At 46.3% G+C, this 26136-nt stretch overlaps 1 protein-coding gene across 4 annotated transcripts in view; it reads right to left on the reverse strand.

Annotated features, from left to right (window-relative positions):
- Positions 1 to 7134: 7134 nt before the first annotated feature.
- The window catches only part of LOC137332605 (ran-binding protein 17-like), a 686121-nt gene continuing 667119 nt past the window's right edge, over positions 7135 to 26136 (reverse strand). For all 4 annotated transcript variants that reach the window (XM_067996561.1, XM_067996562.1, XM_067996559.1 and 1 more), the window contains 3 exons: positions 24146 to 24244; positions 14105 to 14232; positions 7135 to 7350 (listed from right to left, as the gene is read on the reverse strand). In XM_067996561.1, the coding sequence (XP_067852662.1) occupies positions 7248 to 7350; positions 14105 to 14232; positions 24146 to 24244 (330 nt within the window). In that variant the 3' untranslated portion in view covers positions 7135 to 7247. The remainder of the gene's footprint in view (positions 7351 to 14104; positions 14233 to 24145; positions 24245 to 26136) is intronic.

Below are 26136 nucleotides of genomic sequence, written 5' to 3' on the forward strand. Positions count from 1 at the left end.
AACAATAGAGGTGCCATTACACTACTGGGAGTATTCTACAGGCCACCAACTAGTGAGAAGGATATAGAGGAGCAAATTTGCAGGGAAATTACAGAGAAATGCAAAAGCTACAGAATAATAACTGGGGACTTCAACTATCCTAATATAGACTGGGATAACAATAATAATATAAGGGGCAAAGAGGGGGAGGAATTTTTGAAATGTGTTCAGGATAACTTTCTTAACCAGTACGTTTCCGGCCCAACGAGGAAGGACGCATTGCTGGACTTGATTCGAGGGAATGAGGCGGGCCAAGTGGAGCAAGTGTCAGTGGGGGAGCAGCGATCATAGTATCATAAGGTTTAGAATCCCTATGGAAAAGGACATGGACCACTCTAAAGTAAAAATACTCAATCGGAGGAGGGCTAATTTCAATGGGATGAGAACTGATCTGGCCTGGGTAAATTGGAATCAAAGATTGGCAGGCAAAACTGTAATTGAACAATGGGCGGCCTTTAAGGAGGAGATGCTTCGGGGTACAGCCTAGGCACATTCCCACGAGAGAGAAAGGTAGGGCAACTAAAGCCAGAGCTCCCTGGATGACAGAAGAGATAGTGAGTAAGATGAAATGGAAAAAAGGGGCCTATCACAGATGTCAGGTTGATAACACAAGTGAGAACCAGGCGGAATATAGAAAGTTCAGAGGGGAAGTGAAAAAGGAAATAAGAGGGGCAAAGAGAGAGTATGAGAATAGACTGGCGGCCAACATAAAAGGGAATCCAAAAGTCTTCTACAGGCATGTAAACAGTAAACAGGTAGTAAGGAGGGGTGGGGCTGATTAGGAACCATAAAGGAGATCTACTCATGGAGGCAGAGGGGATGGCTGAGGTACTAAATGAATAGTTTGCATCTGTCTTTACCAAGGAAGAAGATGCTGCCAGAGTCTCAGTAAAGGAAGATATAGCTGACATACTGGATGGGTTAAAAATTGATAAAGAAGTATTTGAAAGGCTAGCTGTACTCAAAGTAGATAAGTCACCCAGTCCAGATGGGATGCATCCTAGGTTGCTGAGGGAAGTAAGGGTGGAAATTACGGAGGTACTGGCCATAATCTTCCAAACATCCTTAGACACGGGGGTGGTGCCAGAGGACTGGAGAATTGCAAATGTTACACCCTTGTTCAAAAAATGGTGTAAGGATAAACCCAGCAACTATAGGCCAGTCAGTTTAACCTCAGTGGTGGGGAAACTTTTAGAAACGATAATTTGGGACAGAATTAACAGTCACTTGGACGAATGTGGATTGATTAGGGAAAACCAGCACGGATTTGTTAAAGGCAAATCATGTTTAACTAACCTGATAAGAGTATTTTGATGAGGTAACAGAGAGGGTAGATGAAGGCAATGAAGTTGATGTCGTGTATATGGACTTTTAAAAGGCGTTTGATAAAGTGCCGCATGGTAGGCTTATCATCAAGATTGAAGCCCGTGGAATAAAGGGAGCAGTAGCAACACGGTTACAGAATTGGCTAAGGGACAGGAAACAGAAAGTAGTGGTGAACGGTTGTTTTTCAGACACGTGGGAGGTGTACAGTGGTGTTCCCCAGGGGTCAGTGCTGGGACCACTGCTTTTCTTGATATATATTAATGACTTGGACTTGGGTATACAGGGCACAGTTTCAAAATTTGCAGATGACACAAAACGAAGGGTAGTAAACAGTGAGGAGGATAGTGATAGATTTCAAGAGGATAGAGACAGGCTGGTGAAATAGGTGGACATGTGGCAGATGAAATTTAACGCAGAAAAATGCGAAGTGATACATTTCGGTAGGAAGAACGAAGAGAGGCTATATAAACTAGAGGGCACAACTCTAAAAGGGGTACAGGAACAGAGAGATCTGGGGGTATATGTGCACAAATCGTTGAGAAAGCGGTTAAAAAAGCATACGGGATCCTGGGCTTTATAAATAGAGGCATAGGATACAAAAGTATGGAAGTCATGATGAACCTTTATAAAACACTGGTTCGACCACAACTGGAGTATTGTGCCCAGTTCTGGGCACTGCACTTTAGGAAAAAAGTGAAGGCCTTAGAGAGGGTGCAGAAGAGATTTACTAGAATGATTCCAGGGATGAGGGACTTTAGTTACGTGGATAGACTGGAGAAGCTGGGATTGTTCTCCTTGGAGCAGAGACGGTTGCGAGGAGATTTGATAGAGGTATTCAAAATCATGAAGGGTCTGGACAGAGTAGATAGAGAGAAACTGTTCCCATTGGTAGAAGGGTCAAGAACCAGAGGACATAGATTTAAGGTGATTGGCAAAAGAACCAAAGGTGACATGAGGAGAAACTTTTTTACGCAGCGAGTGGTTAGGATCTGGAATGCACTGCCTGAGGGGGTGGTGGAGGCAGATTCAATCATGGCCTTCAAAAGGGAACTGATTAAGTACTTGAAAGGAAAAAATTTGCAGGGCTACGGGGATAGGGCGGGGGAGTGGGACTGGCTGAATTGCTCTTGCATAGAGCTGGCATGGACTCTATGGGCCGAATGGCCTCCTTCCGTGCTGTAACCTTTCTATGATTCTATGACAGTTAACGGGTCTGTTCCAAATTTTGTTTTAATAACTTAAGCATTAAGGGCCCTTTCCCAATTTGTTGTGCAGTTTGTGTGCCAATTGGGCACATTTCATAGAAGCAAAACTTTTTAAGTTAGTAAACACGATTTGCCTATAACAAATCCATGCTGGCTTTCCCTAATCAATCCACACTCATGCAAGTGACTACTAATTCTGTCCTGGATTATTGTTTCTAAAAATTTCCCCACCACTGAGGTTAAACTGACTGGCCTATAGTTGCTGGGTTTATCCTTACACCATTTTTTCAACAAGGGTGTAACACATGCAATTCTCCAGTCCTCTGGTACCACCCCCGTATCTAAGGAGGATTGGCAGATAATAGCCAATACCTCCGCAATTTCTACCCTTACTTCCCTCAGCAACCTAGGATGCATCCCATCCGGACCGGGTTACTGATCTACTTTAAGTACATTTGCTATTTATCTTTTTGCAATTTTCTCCCCCCCTCTCCTGAAAGTTCTGGCTCATGCTGGAGTACAGGTCCGTAGCTGCCAGGCCCCTCAGGTACCTCACCCAAAGTGGTTATGCATTGTGAGAGTGTCACAATTGAGCTCATTCTGAAACACAACTGATATCCACGTCGAGTGGAGTGGGAAGATCGGATGACATTGATTCGCTGTAACACTGAGGCAAATGAGAGTGCTCCAACTGCTGCCCATAAATAGGAACATTATGAACAGGAGGAGGCCATTCAGCCCCTCGAAGCTGCTCCGCCATTCAATTAGATCATGGCTGATCTACACCTCAACTGCATTTTCCCGCCTTTGCTGCGTATCCCTTGATATCCTTACTTAACAAAACTCTATCGATCTCAGTCTTGAAAGTTCCAATGGACCCCCAGCATCCACAGCCTTTTGGAGGGGGGGAGCTCCAAATTTCTAGTACCCTTTGTGTGAAGAAGTGCTTCCTGACATCACCAATGAATGGCTTGGCTCTAATTTTATGATTATGTCCCCTTGTTCTTGATTCCCCCACCAGAGTAAATACTTTCTCCGTATCCACCCTATCAAATCCTTTTAACATTTTAAACACCATCACCCCTCATTTCGTCATCTAACAACACAGACCTGAGACTGAACCAGGGGCTTTCTGGTCTGCATTGCTTGTGCCGAACTGGTCAATTACTTTTATGCCAACTGAACTCTTGGTGGTTTTTTTTTCAAACTGGGCCAATCACACAAACTTATGCCACTTCTATTAACGCCAGGGTTTTTGAAAATACTGGAAGCAGATAGTGTGAGGCCATAGAATGGGAGAACAAGAGGGCACATGCCATCATTCTTAGATGCTTAGCTCTTTAATCTTGTCATGAGTCAGTGGAAGGCATTGAGCAAAGATTGAAAGAACTTGCATTTATACAGCACCTTTCAGGACCTCAGGATGTCCCAAAGCGCTTCACAGCCAATAAAGTACTTTTGAAGTGTAGTCACTGTTGTGATGTAGGGAAACACAGCAGACAATTTGAGCACATCAAGGTCCCACAAACAATAATGATATAAATAACCAGATAATCTGTTTTGGTGGTGTTGGCCAGAACACCAGGGAGAACTCCCCTGCTCTTCTTCGAATAGCGCTGCGTGTTCTTTTACTTCCACCTGAGAGGGCAGACGGAGTCTCGGTTTAACTTCTCATCCGAAACACTGCACCTCCGACAGTGCAGCGTTCCCTCAGTAACGCACTGGAGTGTCAGCCTAGATAAATGTCTCTGGAGTGGGACTTGAACTCACAGCCTTCTGACACAAAGGCAAGAGTGCGACTAACTGAGCCACGGTTGACACTGTGTGGGCAGAAGTGAGGTGCGTGGAGAGAATTGCTTCGGTCACCACGCATAGCAAGACCACAAATGCATCCATAAAGGACACCGCTACGATTCCACTGGAAAGAGCGATCAGAATAATTCTCCATGAACTTATTTATAATGTTACTACAATTAATGACCATAGCTGTTCTTCTGCCTAGAAAATCAAAGTGCAAGTTACCCAGGTCATTCTTGGGGAGTAATGCCATGACATTGGCAAAATGCTGGAAACAGTCACCATGGTGACACAACTTATATAGGCAGTAAACCCCCTTATAACATTACAACCTCTGACCTTTAAAGCTACCACTCAAGAGGATGCGCTCTTCCCTTAGAACACCCTTTGTGTAGTTCTTGAATACTACAGTATAAACAGGTGTCTGCATGTAATAAGGTTTTCCTCTCGATACTGCAGATTGACCACATTATCAAAGTGAAGATGATTCCGTTGGTTGCTTTGCAGATGTCTGGTTTTTATAACTTTTCTTTTACCTTGTGAATGTGTGAGCCTGTTTCCAGTGTTTCCATTTCAGGCACCCAGTATCAGCATCAAGCACTCCCAGGTCAGGAAAATTATGATTGGATCTGGAGTAAAACTCCTTCTGCTTTGCCCCAACAACTTGTCTCAAACCCAATGTCAGAGAGTCGCCCTCGACTGAATCAGTGACACATTTTCCTATTTCCCATGGCACCTTGGATTGCGGGAGAGGGGGGGAATGATGTGGCCGAGCTAGTAGCTTCTCCTTAGCGGCAGTCAGTGACGTCACGTGGTGCAGGGGGAGGAGAGGGGTGCGGTCTTATGGCGGAAAATTTAAAGTGCAATGATCTCCCAGGTGGCTCGAGGGATTGCCTGGGAGATCCATGAGCAATTCCGGGAGGACTGGCAATCGTGGGGGGGTGGGGGGGGGGCGGAATCTTTGATTTTCATCTGAAATGTGCGCAAAGTCTGCGGAGCAGATGGTGCCAACGTAAGGCCTAAGCCGTTCTGAGGCCCGGACCTCATCAGCACGCTGACAAACGGCTGTCCCGCAGTTGCTCGCTGGTTGTGACAGGGCAGGAAATCCCGTTGGGTCTGGGAGGGGGAGGTGGTCATCCTGGACGGACCTCTATCCAGCCGGCAGTAGACTGGAGCTTTTTTGGGGGCCCAGTAGGAGTTTCCTAGGCTGTTTTGTTAGGCCGCTCAACGCCTGCTGCACATGGACGAATGGTGCAGAGCGCACACTCTGACCATTTGTACAGGGTCCTACAACTGGCGTGACCCTGATTTGCACGTTTAAACAGCCTCTTGCCTGTTTCAGGCAGGTGGATTGCTTGCCCATTTACAGGCCCCCCTGAAAATTGCATCAGGTGGGCCTTGGGTGGTCGAGGTGCCCCCTTGATTTTCAATTGCTGATGGCCAGTTTTTCATACGGGACACAGGCAGCCAGCAATTGAAAATCGCCCCCTGATCTCAGCGAGAGCAGCAATAGAGAGTGCTACAATTGACCTCAGTGATTGCAGTGACTCCTTCTGGAAAGATTGAGTAGAATGGGCCTATACTCTCTGGAGTTTAGAAGAATGAGAGGTGATCTCATTGAAACATATAAGATTCTGAGGGGGCTTGACAGGGTAGATGCTGAGAGCCTGTTTCCCCTGGCTGGAGAGTCTAGAACTAGGGGGCATAGTCTCAGGATAAGGGTCAGCCATTTAAGACTGAGATGAGGAGAAATCTCTTCACTCAGAGGGTTGTGAATCTTTGGAATTCTCTACCCCAGAGGGCTGTAGATGCTCAGTCATTGAATATATTCAAGGCTGAGATTGATAGATTTTTGCACTCTAGGGGAATCAAGGGATTTGGGAATCGGGAGGGAAAGTGGAGTTGAGGTTGAAGATCAGCCATGTTCTTATTGAACGGCGAAGCAGGCTCGAGGGGCTGTATGGCCTACTCCTGATCCTATTTCTTATGTCCTTATGTATGAAAGTGTGCGCGCGTACGCACGGGTGTGTGCGTATATGTGTGTGCATTCTTGCGCGTGCGTGCATTCTTGCACGTGCGAGTGTGTGTGTATATGCGTGTATGTGCGTGCATGTGTGTAGAAGTCAGGTAAGGACAAGATTAGATTCACCTCTTGTCTAGACGTGCACTATGGCCATTTGGGCAAGGTACCAGAGAGCAGCTGATGCCCACGGAACTTCTGGGGCAGAGAAAGCGATGAAAAAGACCCCATGGAGACCCTCGTAGCATAGGTGCCAGCCTGCTTTAATCCTCATTGGTTGAATTTGCCATTGTGTGCCCTGCTTTTACCCAGGGGGACACCTCGGTTAGAAATAAAAGAGCCTTGAAAATCAGGGAGGATGAATTTATTCACATATAACCAGGTAACTCGGACTACAATCTTTGGCAACGGGCTGCCAAAGTGGGGACTGGCTACCAATATAATAATTTATATATATTCTTGAAATTCAACTTCAGCCCATTTGAGAAGTGTGTTACATTGTGGGCTAAATGTAATCTCATCAGGGTTATCGTGAATTGGCTCCACTGTAAAATATCGAGAGCTTTTTAACCAACACTAGTTTTGGTCAGAACTCAGTGTTTGCACTGACACCGAGACCAGTGTCAGCCAGGCAATAAGCAAGGCACTAGTTCAGATACCAACTCCCCCCGAACTTCTGCCAGATTTTGTTAGTGAGTTACCCTTGCCCCCTCCCAAACCCAGGAAGATCACTACTGTCTCGTGTACCAAGGTGGAAAAGACACATTTTATTTTGCGGCAGTAACAAAATGCACTGGCGTAATGCTCACTGTCCTGGGCACTGAGGCTCCTCCGATCATCTCTGCCATCAGTGTTCAGCGTCAACTCATCATATCTACCGTGCCCACTGGGTTACTGGCAGCTGCGCTGATGCGCAAAGTCTCGGTCACGTCGCGTTTAAACACGGACACATTCTGTGTAAACCTGAAACAGAGGGAAGAAACCAAAACGGGATCTTGATGTCTAAGTTCAGTATGAATCCCTTTTACAAATCAAACAGTTGAAAGAAAAAGAATCTACGATTGAACCAGATACATTTTTATCTTGTTTTTTTGGTCAGTGCCATTCCCTTTTCCCCTTACACTGATGATTCTTGCTTGGATACAGTTACACAGGTGTCAACCCTCCAATATCTCACCCAAGTGCCCATTCTTCACGTGAATCCAGACAGTGAAGGGTGGGATTTTAAACCCCCTCCCCACCTCCGCCTGGCGGAAACCAGACGGAGTGGGAGTTGAAATCCAAGCGGTACTTATAATGCCTTGTGGCCATTTTAACGCCATTGTTTTCCTGGGCGGTTGAGTCCTGACTCAGGTGGTAGCCTTGCGAATTTGTGGTAATCAGGGGTCCTAAAACATAGATAGGGACTCAGAGCCATTTTGACAGCCTGCTTAGTAAAGCACCCACTGTGGACGCTCCGTTCAATAGAAGCAGAGGGCCCGTAAGGTAAGTACAAAACCGAGCTTTACAATACCGCCTGATATTTGCTGGCCAGCACCCAGAAAGCTGCCTCTGTACACCTGTTTAGGGCGGGGAGCTGACCTGCTGCATTTAAATGAGGCCCGGCCGTTAAAATGGACAAGGCCACCACAGCACCTCCTGGGCAGTCTGCCTGCATGTTCTGCTGACGACCACCCGGGAGTTAAAATTCCCCCATAAGGCTTAGCAGGCAGTTATACCATGAGAGGAATCATAACTGATCCTGATCACATCCGATGTCCATTCACTTGCACTTTCCAGCAGGAGTCACTCGGTAGTGATCAGGCTGATTTTTCACCTGCCTCTCCCTGTGTGTTGAAGCCAACTGTAGTGGCCCATATCGTGCCTTGGCTGAGATCAGACGACTCAGCACACACCGGAGATCAAGGCTGGGACTGGGGCAGTGTTAGGGTGCCACAGTTGGGCTCCGTTTACCTGGGCTTGGGAGAGAAGGTCAGTCAGGACCCCGACCCCTGATTGTTATGCAGGGATAGGGTCATGCGGGACTGTGATGCTTGCCAACTCTCACCATCAAGGTGGACGTAGGTGAGGTACCAGAGGGCAGTGAGCATTTGTGGAATCAAACGCCAGCAAGAAGTCAACATGTTCAGGAGAGGAAAAGATGGAGAAAATTGACTTGATAAAAACCATTAAGAAAGGGAAATATCCCCCCACCAGTAAAGTTTTAATTTTTCAGAATTGTTATTTGATTGTTGGCATTGTCGAAAATGCCTGGACTAATAATTCGGAGTCATGAGTTCAAATCCCGCCACGGCAGCTGGGGAATTTAAATTCAATTAATTAAATAAAATCTGGAATTAAAACACAAGAACTCATCAGGTTCACTAATGTCCTTCAGGGAAGGAAACCTGCCGTCCTTACCCGGTCTGGCCTATATGTGACTCCAGACCCACAGCAATGTGGTTGATTCTTAATTGCCCTCTGAAATGGCCTAGCAAGCCACTCAGTTGTAAAATCTCGCTGAAAAAAGTCACAATAAGAATAAAACCGGACGGACCACCCGGCATCGGACCACAAGGCACCGGACACAACAAAGGCAAACCAAGCCCAGTTGACCCTGCAAGGTCCTCCTTACTAACATCTGGGACTTGTGCCAAAATTGGGAGAGCTGTCCCACAGACTAGTCAAGCAACAGCCTGACATTGCCATACTCACAGAATCATACCTTTCAGCCAACGTCCCAGACTCTTCAATCACCATCCCTGGGTATGTCCTGTCCCACTGGCAGGACAGACCCACCAGAGGTGGCAGTACAGTGATATACAGTCAGGAGGGAGTGGCCCTGGGAGTCCTCAACATTGACTCTGGACCCCATGAAATCTCATGGCATCAGGTCAAACACGGGCAGGGAAACCTCCTGCTGATTACCACCTACTGCCCTCCCTCAGCTGATGAATCAGTCCTCCTCCATGTTGAACACCACTTGGAGGAAGCACTGAGGGTAGCAAGGGCACAGAATGTACTCTGGGTGGGGGACTTCAATGTCCATCACCAAGAGTGGCTCGGTAGCACCACAACTGACCGAGCTGGCCGAGTCCTGAAGGACACAGCTGCCAGACTGGGCCTGCGGCAGGTGGTGAGCGAACCAACATGAGGGAAAAACTTACTTGACCTCGTCCTCACCAAATGCATCTGTCCATGACAGTATTGGTAGGAGTGACCACCGCACAGTCCTTGTGGAGACCAAGTCCCGTCTTCGCACTGAGGACACCATCCAACGTGTTGTGTGGCACTACCACCGTGCTAAATGGGATCAATTCAGAACAGATCTAGCAGCTCAAAACTGGGCATCCATGAGGCGCTGTGGGCCATCAGCAGCAGCAGAATTGTATTCCAGCACAATCTGTAATCTCATGGCCCGGCATATTCCTCACTCTACCATTACCAACAAGCCAGGGGATCAACCCTGGTTCAATGAAGAGTGTAGAAGAGCATGCCAGGAGCAGCACCAGGCGTACCTAAAAATGAGGTGCCAACCTGGTGAAGCTACAATTCAGGACTACGCGCATGCTAAACAGCGGAAGCAACATGCTATAGACAGAGCTAAGCGATTCCACAACCAACGAATCAGATCAAAGCTCTGCAGTCCTGCCACATAGAATCATAGAAGTTTACAACACGGAAACAGGCCCTTCGGCCCAACATGTCCATGTCGCCCAGTTTATACCACTAAGCTAGTCCCAATTGCCTGCACTTAGCCCATATCCCTCCATACCCATCTTACCCATGTGACTGTCCAAATGCTTTTAAAAAGACAAAATTGTACCCGCCTCTACTACTGCCTCTGGCAGCTCGTTCCAGACACTCACCACCCTTTGAGTGAAAAAATTGCCCCTCTGGACCCTTTTGTATCTCTCCCCTCTCACCTTAAATCTATGCCCCCTCGTTATAGACTCCCCTACCTTTGGGAAAAGATTTTGACGATCTACCTTATCTATGCCCCTCATTATTTTATAGACTTCTATAAGATCACCCCTTAACCTCCTACTCTCCAGGGAAAAAAGTCCCAGTCTATCTAACCTCTCCATGTAAGTCAAACCATCAAGTCCCGGTAGCATCCTAGTAAATCTTTTCTGCACTCTTTCTAGTTTAATAATATCCTTTCTATAATAGGTTGACCAGAACTGTACATAGTATTCCAAGTGTGGCCTTACTAATGTCTTGTACAACTTCAACAAGACATCCCAACTCCTGTATTCAATGTTCTGACCAATGAAACCAAGCATGCTGAATGCCTTCTTCACCACCCTATCCACCTGTGACTCCACTTTCAAGGAGCTATGAACCTGTACTCCTAGATCTCTTTGTTCTACAACTCTCCCCAACGCCCTACCATTAACGGAGTAGGTCCTGGTCTGATTCGATCTACCAAAATGCATCACCTCACATTAAACTCCATCTGCCATTCATCGGCCCACTGGCCCAATTTATCAAGATCCCGTTGCAATCCTAAATAACCTTCTTCACTGTCCACAATGCCACCAATCTTGGTGTCATCTGCAAACTTACTAACCATTCCTCCTAAATTCTCATCCAAATCATTAATATAAATAACAAATAACAGCAGACCCAGCACCGATCCCTGAGGCACACCGGTGGTCACAGGCCTCCAGTCTGAAAAACAACCCTCTACAACCACCCTCTGTCTTCTGTCGTCAAGCCAATTTTGTATCCAATTGGCTACCTCACCTTGGATCCCGTGAGATTTAACCTTACGTAACAACCTACCATGCGGTACCTTGTCAAAGGCTTTGCTAAAGTCCATGTAGACCACGTCTACTGCACAGCCCTCATCTATCTTCTTGGTTACCCCTTCAAAAAACTCAAGCAAATTCGTGAGACATGATTTTCCTCTCACAAAACCATACTGACTGTTCCTAATCAGTCCCTGCCTCTCCAAATGCCTGTAAATCCTGTCTCTCAGAATACCCTCTAACAACTTACCCACTACAGATGTCAGGCTCACTGGTCTGTAGTTCCCAGGCTTTTCCCTGCCATGAATAGTGGTGGACAATTAAACAACTAACTGGAGGAGGAGGCTCTGCAAACATCCCCATCCTCAATGATGACAGAGTCCAGCATGTTTGCAACCATCTTCAGCCAGAAGTGCAGAGTGTGGCACCAAGGAGCCCTCGTAAAATTGAAGTCAATGGGAATCAGGGGGAAAACTCTCCAGTGGCTGGAGTCATACCGAGCACAAAGGAAGATGGTAGTGGTTGTTGGAGGCCAATCATCTCAGCCCCAGAGCATTGCTGCAGCAGTTCCTCAGGGCAGTGTCCTAGGCCCAACCATCTTCAGCTGCTTCATCATTGACCTTCCCTCCATCATAAGGTCAGAAATGAGGATGTTCGCTGATGATTGCAGTGTTCAGTTCCATTCGCAACTCCTCAAATAATGAAGCAGTCCGAGCCCGCATGCAGCAAGACTACGGACCAAATGCTGGAATATGGGATTAGAGTAGACAGGGCTGATGGCCGGCGCGGACACGATGGGCCGAAGGGCCTCTATCCGTGCTGTATAACTCTATGACTCTATGACCTGGACAACATCCAGGCTTGGGCTGATAGGTGGCAAGTAACATTCGCGCCAGACAAGTGCCAGGCAATGACCATCCCCAACAAAAGAGTGTCTCACCACCTCCCCTTGACATTCAATGGCATTACCATTGCTGAATCCCCCACCATCAACATCCTGGGGGTCACCATTGACCAGAAACTTAACTGGACCAGCCATATAAATACTGTGGCTACAAGAGAAGGTCAGAGGCTGGGTATTCTGCGGCGAGTGACTCACCTCCTGACTCCCCAAAGCCTTTCCACCATCTACAAGGTCAGGAATGTGATGGAATACTCTCCACTTGCCTGGATGAGTGCAGCTCCAACAACACTCCAGAAGCTCAACACCATCCAGGACAAAGCAGCCCGCTTGATTGGCACCCCATCCACCACCCTAAACATTCACTCCATTCACCACCGGCGCACTGTGGCTGCTGCGTGTACCATCCACAGGATGCACTGCAGCAACTCGCCAAGCCTTCTTCGACAGCACCTCCCAAACCCGCGACCTCTACCACCGAGAAGGACAAGAGCAGCAGGTACATGGGAACAACGCCACCTGCACGTTCCCCTCCAAGTCACACACCATCCCGACTTGGAAGTGTATCGCCATTCCTTCATCATCGCTGGGTCAAAGTCCTGGAACTCCCTTCCTAACAGCACTGTGGGAGAACCGTCACCACACGGACTGCAGTGGTTCAAGAAGGCGGCTCACCACCACCTTCTCAAGGGCAATTAGGGATGGGCAATAAATGCCAGCCTCGCCAGCGACGCCCACATCCCATGAACGAATAGAAAAAATCTGTTGTGGTACTGACCCCTGCAGATAGACATATATTTATGCATGTTTATAAATGTCAATTTATGGATGTATAGAGAGATAAATGTACATTAAACACTGATACCGTATCCAGTATTAATTGCATGTTGGATTCATAAACCCAACTTAATGTTTATGTGCAGCACTGTACACCAATAGTCCAGGAAGGTAACAGCTATTGTTCCACATACTTACTGTAAAAGGACAGTTTGTGGAGTTGCAGGTATATTGGATTCAAAAGATGCCCAAGTAATCGGAAGGGCTGAAGGAAATGAATGATAAAAACAACTTGTAAATATCCACTTGTTTGCAAGTTGCTTTTATCAGGGTACAATCGTGAAGTGGTTGTTACTGGACAAGTATTCCAGAGGCCTGGAGTAATAATCCAGAGAATGTGAGTTCAAATCCAACCATGGAAGTTTGAGGATTAGAATTCAGTTTAAAAAAAAATATGGATATAAAAAGCTGGTATCAGTAGACGTGACCATGAAGCTGTCGGATTGTTGTAAAACCACAACTGGTTCACTAATGTCCTTCAGGGAAGGAAACCTGCCGTCCTTACCTGGTCTGGTCTTTTTGTGACTCCAGCCTCACACCAGTGACGCCCACATCCCGAGAATGAAATAAAAAAGTGCTCTTCGAGGATAATGATTAAATGTCAACTGTGACTGACCATATTTATGGGCGGGGCAGCCATGTTTGCTGTGGGTGGGGCAGCCATGCTGTCTGTGGGCGGGGCAGCCATGCTGTCTGTGGGCGGGGCTGCCATGCTGTCTGTGGGCGGGGCTGCCATGCTGTCTGTGGGCGGGGCAGCCATGCTGTCTGTGGGCGGGGCTGCCATGCTGTCTGTGGGCGGGGCTGCCATGCTGTCTGTGGGCGGGGCTGCCATGCTGTCTGTGGGCGGGGCAGCCATGCTGTCTGTGGGCGGGGCAGCCATGCTGTCTGTGGGCGGGGCTGCCATGCTGTCTGTGGGCGGGGCTGCCATGCTGTCTGTGGGCGGGGCTGCCATGCTGTCTGTGGGCAGGCCAGCCGTGTTTGCTGTGGGCGGGGCAGCTATGCTTTCTGTGGGCGGGGCAGCCATGTTTGCTGTGGGCGGGGCAGCCATGCTGTCTGTGGGCGGGGCTGCCATGCTGTCTGTGGGCAGGCCAGCCGTGTTTGCTGTGGGCGGGGCAGCCATGCTTTCTGTGGGCGGGGCAGCCATGTTTGCTGTGGGCGGGGCAGCCATGTTTCCTCGGTAAAACTTTGCCCCTCATTATGACCCGACACCATCATCCTTTAACTTCACTTCATTGGCTGAGCTTACCTGTCTCTGTTCTTGATTAGCAAGCTCTGATCCACTCCTTCCATTAACTTCTCAAAGCATGCGTTCAGTGTTTGCTGCTGGTCAGGGCCCTGGTTGCTTATCAGATTGCTTCTCAACTCACCGAAATACTGAAGTCAGAAAGCACAGTGTGTCAAACATCAACTGAGTTTCACTGCACAGCATTCACAGTGATATTGCTTAGTGGTTTCCTGGCCTCAATTCTTTAGGCAACGAATATGAAGCTTTGACAGTGCTCAATCATCAGGATATTCTGTGTAGACGTGCAGAGTTTATGTGAAAGATGTGGCAGAAGAAATAGTTCAGGGGCTGAAGAGATGTGTCGACAAGCAATGAAAATGTGGACATGTGTTGCTCTGAAGAAAGTCTATTTCTTTTCAGCAAAATTTCCAAAGTGAATTTCATTAAAATTCTGTGAAGTCTAACATCACTTTATGTACCAGTGTGAGGCGACATGGTCCAGTAGGGGCGATTATCTGAGCTTGCCGTCGGTCAGGAGTCTTGTTCACTGGCTGTGCACGTCAAGAAATCACAGGTGTAGCCCACCTCTTGCAATTTTCTGTCCATTAGAATTAATGAACGTAAAATTGTGCACCTGTGACTTCCCGATATGCAGGGTCAGGGGGCGAGGCTCCCGGCATTAACTCGGAAAACTACGCATTGGAGAAATGTGGGTCAGTCACAGAGGTGAACTTGCAATGAAAAATAAAAAGGACATGGGATGAGGCAGATGAAGTGGGGAGAGGGGGCGCGGGCGATGAGCTGAAATATCTGTTGGTGTTTCCACCCATGACTCAGCAGGCATGTGCATTGCCTAATGTGGTACTGAGACATATAGACCAGTGCCCAACGTTTACTCGAAGGTTCTCCCGCTCTCGGGCTTGAGGAGGTTACATAGATAGGGAGGGGCGAGGTCGTGAAGAGATTTAAACATGAGGATGAGAATTCTAAATGCGAGCTGTTAATGGACCAGGAGACAATGTAGGCCAGTGAGCACAGGGGTGATGGGTGAATGGGACCAGTGCGGGATAGGATACGGGCAGTATTGTTTGAATGAGCTGAAGTTTATGAAGGGTGGAGGATGAGAGGCCGGCCAGGAGAGCATTGGATCAGTCAATCTGAAGGTGACAAAGGCATCGATGAGAGTTTCAGCACCAGATAGGCTGAGGGAGGGGTAGAAGCTTACGATGTTAAGGAGGTGGAAGTAAGCGGTCTATGTGATGGAGAGGGCATGGGGTTGGAAGCACCATCACAGTCAAGCCAGATCCTGCCTTCACCTGAGGCCCACAGAAGTACACTTTCCAGCAGGGCTCACTGGGAAGAGACCAGAAGCAAGAACCCTGGCTGATTTCTCACCTCCTTTGTATAGATGTAGAAGTGAATTGTAAACCCCACCCCCTCCACCCCACACCCAAGTCCCCACCCCAGCTGAGATCACTAACTTAGTGCAAAAACCTCAGCTTTCTGGTGCTTTTACCTACTAGGTCATTGCGTGAGCTTAAATGAAACTTTATTGCTACACATTTTGAACTAACTGCAATGTTTGAGGGTGTTATGATTGGCCTCAGCACTCCTGGATTGGGGAATCCAAAGTCAACCAGGATTCCCGCTCAAACAAACCCTGCTGGAAAGTTTTTTGCTATTTGTTCTGAGGATGTGAGCAACACTGGCAAGGCCGCATTTAGAGCCCATCCCCTGAGAAGGTGGGGTCTGCTTCATCCTTGGACCATTGGGAGTCCTTGTGGAGAAGGTGCTCCCACAAGAGTGTTAGTTAGTGAGTAACGTCAGAAGGACAGCACTGGGCTCAGCAGAGGTACCCTACCACTGAATTTCATGAACACTCAAGAACCATCATGACTTTCAACATCTTCATGAGTCCCGTTTTGGGGATCGTTAATGGTTGGATAGAGGTTGAGTCAAGATATAAGCTGCACCCTTGGAACAGGGCATTTGAATGTGCTGTGAGGAGACAGGTCCTTGTATCTGGTGACACCGCATGCCATGCAGACTCCTTTGCTAGCTTATGGAATGCTGCTGCCCTGCACAAGGGTGCGATGCCCCCTGAACTCCCTCCCCCCAGTAATTAACGTGCTGGTATTCACTGTCTATGCTCATGCACGAGAGTGTGCCTGTACCCCAGCAAGGGGTCAATACCTCTCATGACAGAAGGGCAAGGAGGGAGAAAAGCAGAAAAAGATAGTTGGTAGCGTGTAATCGTAGGCTATTGTCTTATTACTACATTGAAATATAAGGCTTTACTGTTCTGGCAGTGTCTGTAATGCACAGTGTCGTCAGTCAAATTAATTTCCAATCCTGCACTTATTTTTCAATACTCCCTCATGAGCTGGGGTATAAGAAGCTGTGATGGTTGATGGACCAGGAGCAGAACTTAGGCAGGTGCAATCGGGCAATTGGTTGTTTCAATTTTATTAAGAGAAGGAAAGCATCTTATACTGTCCTTCAATTTCTAAGGCAGAAAACTGCAGCTTTATTAAAAACTTAATCATTGTGGCAACCTTGCTGCAAACGTCAAAAAAATACTCGGAATTGGAACAGGAATGCCTTGTAATCTGCTGTATGTAATGGGCAGATCAATAAAATGGCACCTTCCAGTCGCACAGCAATACCAGAGCTTGTAGTACAAGTATGACTTGCACTTATTAAAAGTACTCTTTCCAGCATTCTTAATTGCTAGTATAAGATGTCCCAGACTGAATCTCAGATGGGTAATCTGTTAATGTGATCCACTAATTAAAAAGGGAATAAACAATTTTATTGTTCGGCTAAATGCTTTATTTTGGAGCAGCAGCCAAGTAATTGCAAAGTCCCACAATCATTACTTGCAATATTGCAAATTGAGGAGAACATTATTTTAGTGTTTTGTTCCTGAACAGTTCCTTCTGCCTCCTAAAGATGTGAAGACAAAATGAGAAGCTATCCCCCTCCTGCAAAACTGGGAGCTGATGGGCCTTTTGCAATAAAAACTGCAGTGTAACCAGGCTGGAGAAATTGAGTGATTAAACACAGGGATGATAATTTTCAACTAAGTGCAAGGATCATCAATCATCACAGTGCTACAGATATTCAGTGTATCATTATATTCATTTATTGCTCTTTAAAAAGCCTCATTAGTGCAGATACCTCAAATAGGTTTGTACAACCTTGGTATGGAGAAGGGACCTCTCATAAGGTACAGCAAGTTACTGTGTCATCAATAGGAACGATACTCAACTTGGATGTCACAGACATGGGTGATAACACCAGACTGGTGCAGGAGTGAAATAAATGGCTAGAACTCATTATCATTAGTGGGGCTTTTTAAAATGACTCTTAGGACAAGGGGGCATCATCTAAAACTGGTGACGGGATAGCTTAAGACAGATATCAGAAAGAACTAATTGATGCAAAGAATGATCAACATTAGGGATGGTCTTATAGGTAGGGTAGTGAGGACGGAACCTTAGGCTGGGAGGAAAAAGAGTGGCAGAGCTATAGTGATAGGGGACTCAATTGTAAGGGGAATAGACAGGCGTTTCTGCGGCCGCAACCGAGACTCCAGGATGGTGTGTTGCCTCCCTGGTGCAAGGATCAAGGATGTCTCGGAGCGGCTACAGAACATTTTGGAGGGGGAGGGCGAACAGCCAGCTGTCGTGGTGCACATAGGCACCAACGATATAGGTAAAAAAGGGGATGAGGTCCTAAAAGCAGAATATAGGGAGTTAGGAGGTAAATTAAAAAATAGGACCTCAAAGGTAGTAATCTCAGGATTGCTGCCAGTGCCACGTGCTAGTCAGAGTAGAAATAGGAGGATATTTCAAATGAATACGTGGCTAGAGGAATGGTGCAAGGGGGAGGGATTCAAATTCCTGGGACACTGGAAACGGTTCTGGGGGAGGTGGGACCAGTACAAACCGGACGGTCTGCACCTGGGCAGGGCCGGGACCGCTGTCCTAGGAGGAGTGTTTGCTAGTGCTGTTGGGGAGGGTTTAAACTAAAGTGGCAGGGGGTTGGGAACCTGAGCAGGGAGAGAGGGGAAAGCGTAACAGGAAGGGACAGAAGGTATGGAGTAATAGGTAAAGTGTTAAAAAAGGAAAAAGCAGGAACTAAGCGTCACAAAACAGATTTGAAAGTTCTTTATCTGAATGCACGTAGCATTCGTAATAAAATGGACGAGTTAACGGCACAAATAACTGCGTATGGGTATGATCTTGTGGCCATTACAGAAACATGGCTGCAGGGTGACAACGACTGGGAATTAAATATGCCAGGGTATTTAACAATCAGGAAGGACAGGCAGGAAGGAAGGGGAGGTGGGGTGGCTATGTTAATAAAGGAAGGAATCACTGTAATACAGAGAAATGATATTGGGACAAAGCATCAAGATAATGAAACAGTTTGGGTGGAGATAAGGAATAATAAGGGAAAAAAAACATTAGTGGGCGTAGTATATAGGCCTCCTAATAGTTGCAACTCTGCTGGAAGAAGTATTAATCAGGAGATAGTCGGGGCATGTAATAAGGGAACAGCCATAATTATGGGGGATTTTAATTATCATATTAACTGGACACATCAAATTGGGCAGAGCAGCCTTGAGGACGAGTTCATTGAGTGCATCAGGGATGGATTTCTTGAGCAGTATGTAACTGATCCTACAAGGGGGCAGGCAACCTTGGACCTGGTCCTGTGTAATGAGTCAGGATTAATTAATAATGTCCTAGTTAAGGATCCCCTTGGAACGAGCGACCACAACATGGTTGAATTCCATATCCAATTAGAGGGTGAGAAGGTTGATTCTCAAACAAGCGTACTGAGCTTGAATAAAGGAGACTATGATGGTATGAGAGCGGAATTGATTAAAGTGGACTGGGAAAATAGATTAAAGGGTAAGACGGTACGTGAGCAGTGGTGTTCATTTAGGGAGTTATTTTACAACTTTCAAAATAAATATATTCCACTGAGGAAAAAAGGGTGTAAAAGAAATGACAGCCACCCGTGGCTAAGTAAAGAAATCAAGGATAGTATCCGACTAAAAACAAGGACATATAAGGTAGCCAAACTTAGTGGGAGGATAGAAGATTGGGAATTCTTCAAAAGACAGCAAAAAGTAACTAAAGGATTGATTAAGAAAGGGAAGTTAGATTATGAAAAGAAATTAGCAAAAAATATAAAAACAGATAGCAAGAGTTTCTATAGTTATATAAAAAGAAAAAGGGTGGCTAAGGCAAACATAGGTCCCTTAGAGGATGAGACCGGGAAATTAATGGTGGGAAACATGGAGATGGCAAAAATGCTGAACAAATATTTTGTTTCAGTCTTTACAGTAGAGGACACTAAGAATATCCCAACACTGGACAAACAGGGGACTCTCGGGGGGGAGGAGCTAAATACGATTAAAATCACTCAAGAGATGGTACTCAGTAAAATAATGGGACTCAAGGCGGATAAATCCCCTGGACCTGATGGCTTCCATCCTAGGGTCTTGAGGGAAGTGGCAGTAGGGATTGTGGATGCTTTGGTGATAGTTTTCCAAAATTCCCTGGACTCAGGAGAGGTCCCGGCAGATTGGAAAACTGCTAATGTAACACCGTTATTTAAAAAGGGTAGTAGGCAGAAGGCTGGAAATTATAGGCCAGTTAGCTTAACATCTGTGGTGGGTAAAATTTTGGAGTCTATTATTAAGGAGACAGTAACGGAACATTTAGATAAGCATAATTTAATAGGACAAAGTCAGCATGGCTTTATGAAGGGGAAGTCATGTCTGACAAATTTGCTTGAGTTCTTCGAGGATATAACGTATAGGGTGGATAAAGGGGAACCAGTGGACGTAGTGTATTTAGACTTCCAGAAGGCATTCGACAAGGTGCCACATAAAAGATTATTACTTAAGATAAAAAATCACGGGATTGGGGGTAATATTCTGGCATGGGTGGAGGATTGGTTATCAAACAGGAAGCAGAGAGTTGGGATAAATGGTTCATTTTCGGACTGGCAACCAGTAACCAGTGGTGTTCCACAGGGGTCGGTGCTGGGTCCCCAACTCTTTACAATCTATATTAACGATTTGGAGGAGGGGACCGAGTGCAACATATCAAAATTTGCAGATGATACAAAGATGGGAGGGAAAGTGGAGAGTGAGGAGGACATAAAAAACCTGCAAGGGGATATAGACAGGCTGGGTGAGTGGGCGGAGATTTGGCAGATGCAATATAATATTGGAAAATGTGAGGTTATGCACTTTGGCAGGAAAAATCAGAGAGCAAGTTATTTTCTTAATGGCGAGAGACTGGAAAGTACTGCAGTACAAAGGGATCTGGGGGTCCTAGTGCAAGAAAATCAAAAAGTTGGTATGCAGGTGCAGCAGGTGATCAAGAAAGCCAACGGAATGTTGGCTTTTATTGCTAGGGGGATAGAATATAAAAACAAGGAGGTATTGCTGCAGTTATATAAGGTATTGGTGAGACCGCACCTGGAATACTGCATACAGTTTTGGTCTCCATACTTAAGAAAAGACATACTTGCTCTCGAGGCAGTACAAAGAAGGTTCACTCGGTTAATCCCGGGGATGAGGGGGCGGACATATGAGGAGAGGTTGAGTAGATTGGGACTCTACTCATTGGAGTTCAGAAGAATGAGAGGCGATCTTATTGAAACATATAAGATTGTGAAGGGTCTTGATCGGGTGGATGCAGTAAGGATGTTCCCAAAGATGGGTGAAACTAGAACTAGGGGGCATAATCTTAGAATAAGGGGCTGCTCTTTCAAAACTGAGATGAGGAGAAACTTCTTCACTCAGAGGGTGGTAGGTCTGTGGAATTTGCTGCCCCAGGAAGCTGTGGAAGCTACATCATTAGATAAATTTAAAACAGAAATAGACAGTTTCCTAGAAGTAAAGGGAATTAGGGGTTATGGGGAGCGGGCAGGAAATTGGACATGAAGCTGAGTTCGGATCGGTCAATGCCCTGTGGGTGGCGGAGAGGGCCCAGGGGCTATGTGGCCGGGTCCTGCTCCGACTTCTTGTGTTCTTTAGATTTGTGGTTGGGATCAGATCAGCCATGATCTTATTGAATGGCGGAGCAGGCTCGAGGGGCCGATTGGCCTACTCCTGCTCCAATTTCTTATGTTCTTAGATTCATTCAGGAGCCAAGTTATAATTTCAGGTCTGCACTAGATACTCGTTCAGGTTCGGTGTCACTAGCCTCTCCTGTAAGTGGACCCCATGTCCCCTATGATCTGGAGAGTACCTTTACAACCCAATATCTGGACAAATCGATCCTGTCCTCCATCAATACCCACACACACATACTTTCCAGCACAGGTCACTGGATGGCAATCATTAGCTGTTTGTGGTGCATGTGCATCTGCTGAGGTCAGCCAACGTAGCAGAGGCCAGGGATTCAACTTGGGGTGTTGGTCTGCATATCTCAGCACCACATCAGAGCAGTGTATTCACAAACTTAGTCATTGGGGCAGAAAACCATAATTGCGTTATTATTATATTATTCGGCCGATTTTAATATTTGGCATGAAACGGGCGGCCATTTGGCATGGATCGCCTACGTCAAACTGGCACTCTGATGGAACTCTCCGGTTGGGGTGGGCAGGAAAGTGGCATACTCATGCACACAGCCAGCTGACAGTCTGAGCCGGGGGAGGTGAGGGATCTTGCAGTGGGCTGGGGAGGGGAGGTCAGGCACAGGCTGGCAGTGGGTCGGAATATTTTTGTGGGACCAGAAGAAGCACCCTGCAAAAATAAAAGATGAAAATAGTTCTGGGCCGTTTTCTGAGCAGCCTCCAGTGGGTCATCATCCCACTGCCAGGGACGCTGTGAATAGAGGCCCAAAGGCATATGGAATGGCAAGTCTGCCGAGGGCCCTGGTGGTTGTAAGTGTTCTGTGGGGTGTATTCTTAGTACCACTGGCTTAATTGCACTGCTCTACCAGTTAGTGCCTGAAATAAATGAATACAGGGCTTCTGAAAAGTGTTGTTAAAGAATAAACGATATGTCAAAATGAAAAGACTAATTTCTTGGACCTGATTCAGGTGCAGGTACCAACCACAATAACTGTCACATTCTCCTTTAACCTTTCTCGCATCTGGTTTGGTGAGGGAGGAAGCTTAGGGTAGGGTTGGTACTTTGTGAGAAACACTAACAACTTCAAACAGTTTTGTTAATCACAATAGATTGCTTTTTTTTAAGAAAGGAAAAAGATTATAGCCTATTTTATTTATATCCAATGAAGGATGTCGGCAAAGCATGGAAATCAGATATTTTTATACTTGGGAGGGTGGATGATTCATTGGTTTACGCAGGATGGAAATTATTAGGCTACCAAATATGTGAAAGATTGCAGTGATCCATAAAGTATGATAATGCGATGTCACCTACTATTGCGAAACACTGTCTATCCTCTATCTCTCACTTAATCATTTTAAAAGTAGTGCTATCTTTCATTGCACAAGGATGCAAATCATCATGAAGCAGATAATGTTAAAGATACTGAATCCACTACGACAAAACTGGGTCATTCAAGAGAGGTGAATGATGAGACATCTCACATTGTATTTACATTTATTCTCCTCTTCTATCATCTTCATCTTTTCCCTCCGCTTCTTTTTTTTTGGCAGAGGCAAAGAATTTATCTGAAACACATTTACATTTCAATCACCATGTTAAGCTGTTCCCTGCACTGCTCTCTCTGCTTCTCCTGGCGGTATAGAATGTACTGTGAATGTATCCTTGAAAACAGGAGTTTGTCAGTGAAAAGGGGTATTATACGGGTAATTAGTTACGCTACTTGTTTGTTGTTTCCTTCTCCCTCTCTCTCCCAAGGACACTAACTCACATTGGATAGGGTTCCATGGATGCTGGTTACCCTCCAGCGCCTCACCCGAGGGGCCATTCTTCATGTGGTAGCCTAGATAGTGCCGTTTGATTGTGGAGGGTACCACAGTCGAGCCTGCTCCTGTTCACATGCCTGTACTGTCCAGGAGGGGACACTGGATAGCAATCAGCAGCAGAAACTTTGGCTGATGCTTTTCCCTCCATAGCCCAGGGAAGCCGAGACAAACTGTAGATGCTTTGACGATATATAAATGCAGCCGACAGAGAGACACTGAATGTCCCTCGGTCAGCTGCACTCCACAATGCACGTGAGCCTGGCACCCTTATCTGAGCAGGCCTATAATTCTGCCATCGGAGGCGGTGTTGGTAATTCAAGCTCAGGGAGCCAGTGCTGTGTGTTTGCAGTCTGTGGGGCTCCATGTAGAAGTGGAGCTGGGGTTTCCACTCCTCATCACTATCCAGTGACCCCTGCTGGAAGTCTTCAACTGCGAGTGAGTAGGGCATGGACACCTTTGCCTGGAAATTTGGTGACGGATCTCGTGATCTCCTGCCGCTAACGATGTTTCTCCGGGCTTCTGCTGATCTACCGCCGAAGTTACGGCGAGAAATCGGGAGAACCCTGCAGAGATTCTTCTCCCTTCGCCTTTGTAGAAGCCAGAACAAGGCACAACTAAATCGATACTGCAACTGGGCACTTGAGCTACGAGGAGAGGCTTTGGAAACTGTAGAAGTTTATCCTGGGGAGAAGGTAGCTCAGGGGAGAGTTTATTAAGGTAGTCGAGGTCCTTAGTGATGTGAAAAAACTGAACTCTAATAAAGCCATATCATCACAGACTCAAGCTCTGGACAGGGAAGGTAAATGGACAGTTTAGATTTAACAACGGACGAACACGTGAAACAGACTGCCAGGGGAGGCTGTGGAGGTTGGGAGGATTGGTGAGTTCAAGAGGGAGCCAGTTGGACCCTTGGTGAGAGAAGCGATTGAAGTATAGTTGGGATAGAATGGTTTATATTGTCCAGATTTTGATTCTGCCTGGTTGGACTGCAATGGTCTTTTATTTCCTTGTACAATTCAGGAGAGCACGGAAAATTGGGAGGAAAAACGCGCTTGTGGTAATCCCACCGGATATCTAACTCCATTGAAGCCTGTTGGCCAGATTGAGTTCTGAGTGAAGCCTTACCTTCTCGTTGAGCAGTATCAGTCCCAGCAGTGGGCGTGACATTGACCACTGATTCCTACAGTCCTCAAATATAATGCAATTCATTAGAATGGAGAGCATCTGAAAACAGGAGGAACAGTGATTAGAATACCGAGCAGACCAATGATACAGCCATAAACTCACCAATCTACAGCCTTTCAATGCCCAAGCTTGGTGTCACCGCTTCCTGATTTACCTCATCATCTCTCCTATTCTTTCCAGCCATGGTGATGTCCTGTACTGTGGGCCTCGACCCCTCACCTTGGTTTCTCAATTAAGAAATGAACACCCTCTGCGAGGTCGGCATATTTTATAAGTTTGAAGCAGACTGATCACAATGAAACTTTAGTGGGGAAAATCATGGTGCAATGGGAGCAAAGTATTGGGCTTCAATTACTGAACAACCCCAATTTAATGAGGTGCAGCACTAATGTCACACAGGGAAAATGCTATCAGTGGCTGTACAGGATTTCTGTATTTTGGGGGTGAAGAAAGGGCGAGAAGCAGCGTTATAACTGCTTCCAGTGCAGTGTAGGAAATACTGTAGTATTTTATGGAAGGGGGCAGTGCATGCGTATCACCTTATCTTCTTTTGACACTACTGTGGACATTCCTATTCGCAAAATTCCTCTCCTGTTCATCCTAAAGATCCAAATATGCCATCCTAGGAACATAGGAACAGGAGTAGGCCATTCAGCCCCTCGTGCCTGCTCCACCATTTGATAAGATCATGGCTGATCTGTGATCGAACTCCATTTACCTGCCTTTGGCCCATATCCATTAATACCTTTGGTTGCCAAAAAGCTATCTATTTCACATTTAAATTGAGCTAGTATCAATTGCCGTTTGCGGAAGAGAGTTCCAAACTTCTACAACCATTTGTGTGTAGAAATGTTTTCTAATCTCGCCCCTGAAAGGTGTGGCTCTAATTTTTAGACTGTGCCCCCTACTCCTAGAATCCCCAACCAGCGGAAATAGTTTCTCTCTATCCACCCTATCTGTTCCCCTTAATATCTTATAAACTTCGATCAGATCACCCCTTAACCTTCGAAACTCCAGAGAATACAACCCCAATTTGTGTAATCTCTCCTCGTAACTTAACCCTTGAAGTCCGGGTATCATTCTAGTAAACCTACGCTGCACTCCCTCCAAGGCCAATATGTCCTTCCGAAGGTGCGCTGCCCAGAACTGCTCACAGTACTCCAGGTGTGGTCTAACCAGGGTTTTGTATAGCTGCAGCATAATTTCTGCCCCCTTGTACTCTAGTCCTCTAGATATAAAGGCCAGCATTCCATTAGCCTTCTTGATTATTTTCTGCACCTGTTCATGACACTTCAATGATCTATGTACCTGAACCCCTAAGTCTCTTTGGACATCCACTGTTTTTAACTTTTTACCATTTAGAAAGTACCCTGTTCTATCCTTTTTTGATCCAAAGTGGATGACCTCACATTTGTCTACACTGAATTCCATTTGCCACAGTTTTGCCCATTCACCTAATCTATCAATATCCCTTTGTAATTTTATGCTTTCATCTCCACTGCTTACAATGCCACCAATCTTTGTGTCATTGGCAAACTTAGATATGAGACTTTCTATGCCTTCATATAAGTCGTTAATAAATATTGTGAATAATTGAGGCCCCAAGACAGATCCCTGCGGGACTCCACTGGTCACATCCTGCCAATGTGAGTACCTTCCCATTATCCCTACTCTCTGTCGCCTTTCGCTCAGCCAACTTCCTAACCAAGTCCGTACTTTTCCCTCGATTCCATGGGCTTCTATTTTAGCTAACAGTCTCTTATGTGGGACCTTATCAAATGCCTTCTGGAAGTCCATATAAATAACATCCATCGACATTCCCCTGTCCACTACTTTAGTCACCTCTTCAAAAAATTCACTCAGGTTTGTCAAGCACGACCTACCTTTCACAAATCCATGCTGCCTCTCTCTGATTAACTGAAAATTCTCGA

Source organism: Heptranchias perlo, chromosome 14 (genome assembly GCF_035084215.1).
Source record: "Heptranchias perlo isolate sHepPer1 chromosome 14, sHepPer1.hap1, whole genome shotgun sequence".
In the NCBI taxonomy this organism is placed as follows: domain Eukaryota; kingdom Metazoa; phylum Chordata; class Chondrichthyes; order Hexanchiformes; family Hexanchidae; genus Heptranchias; species Heptranchias perlo.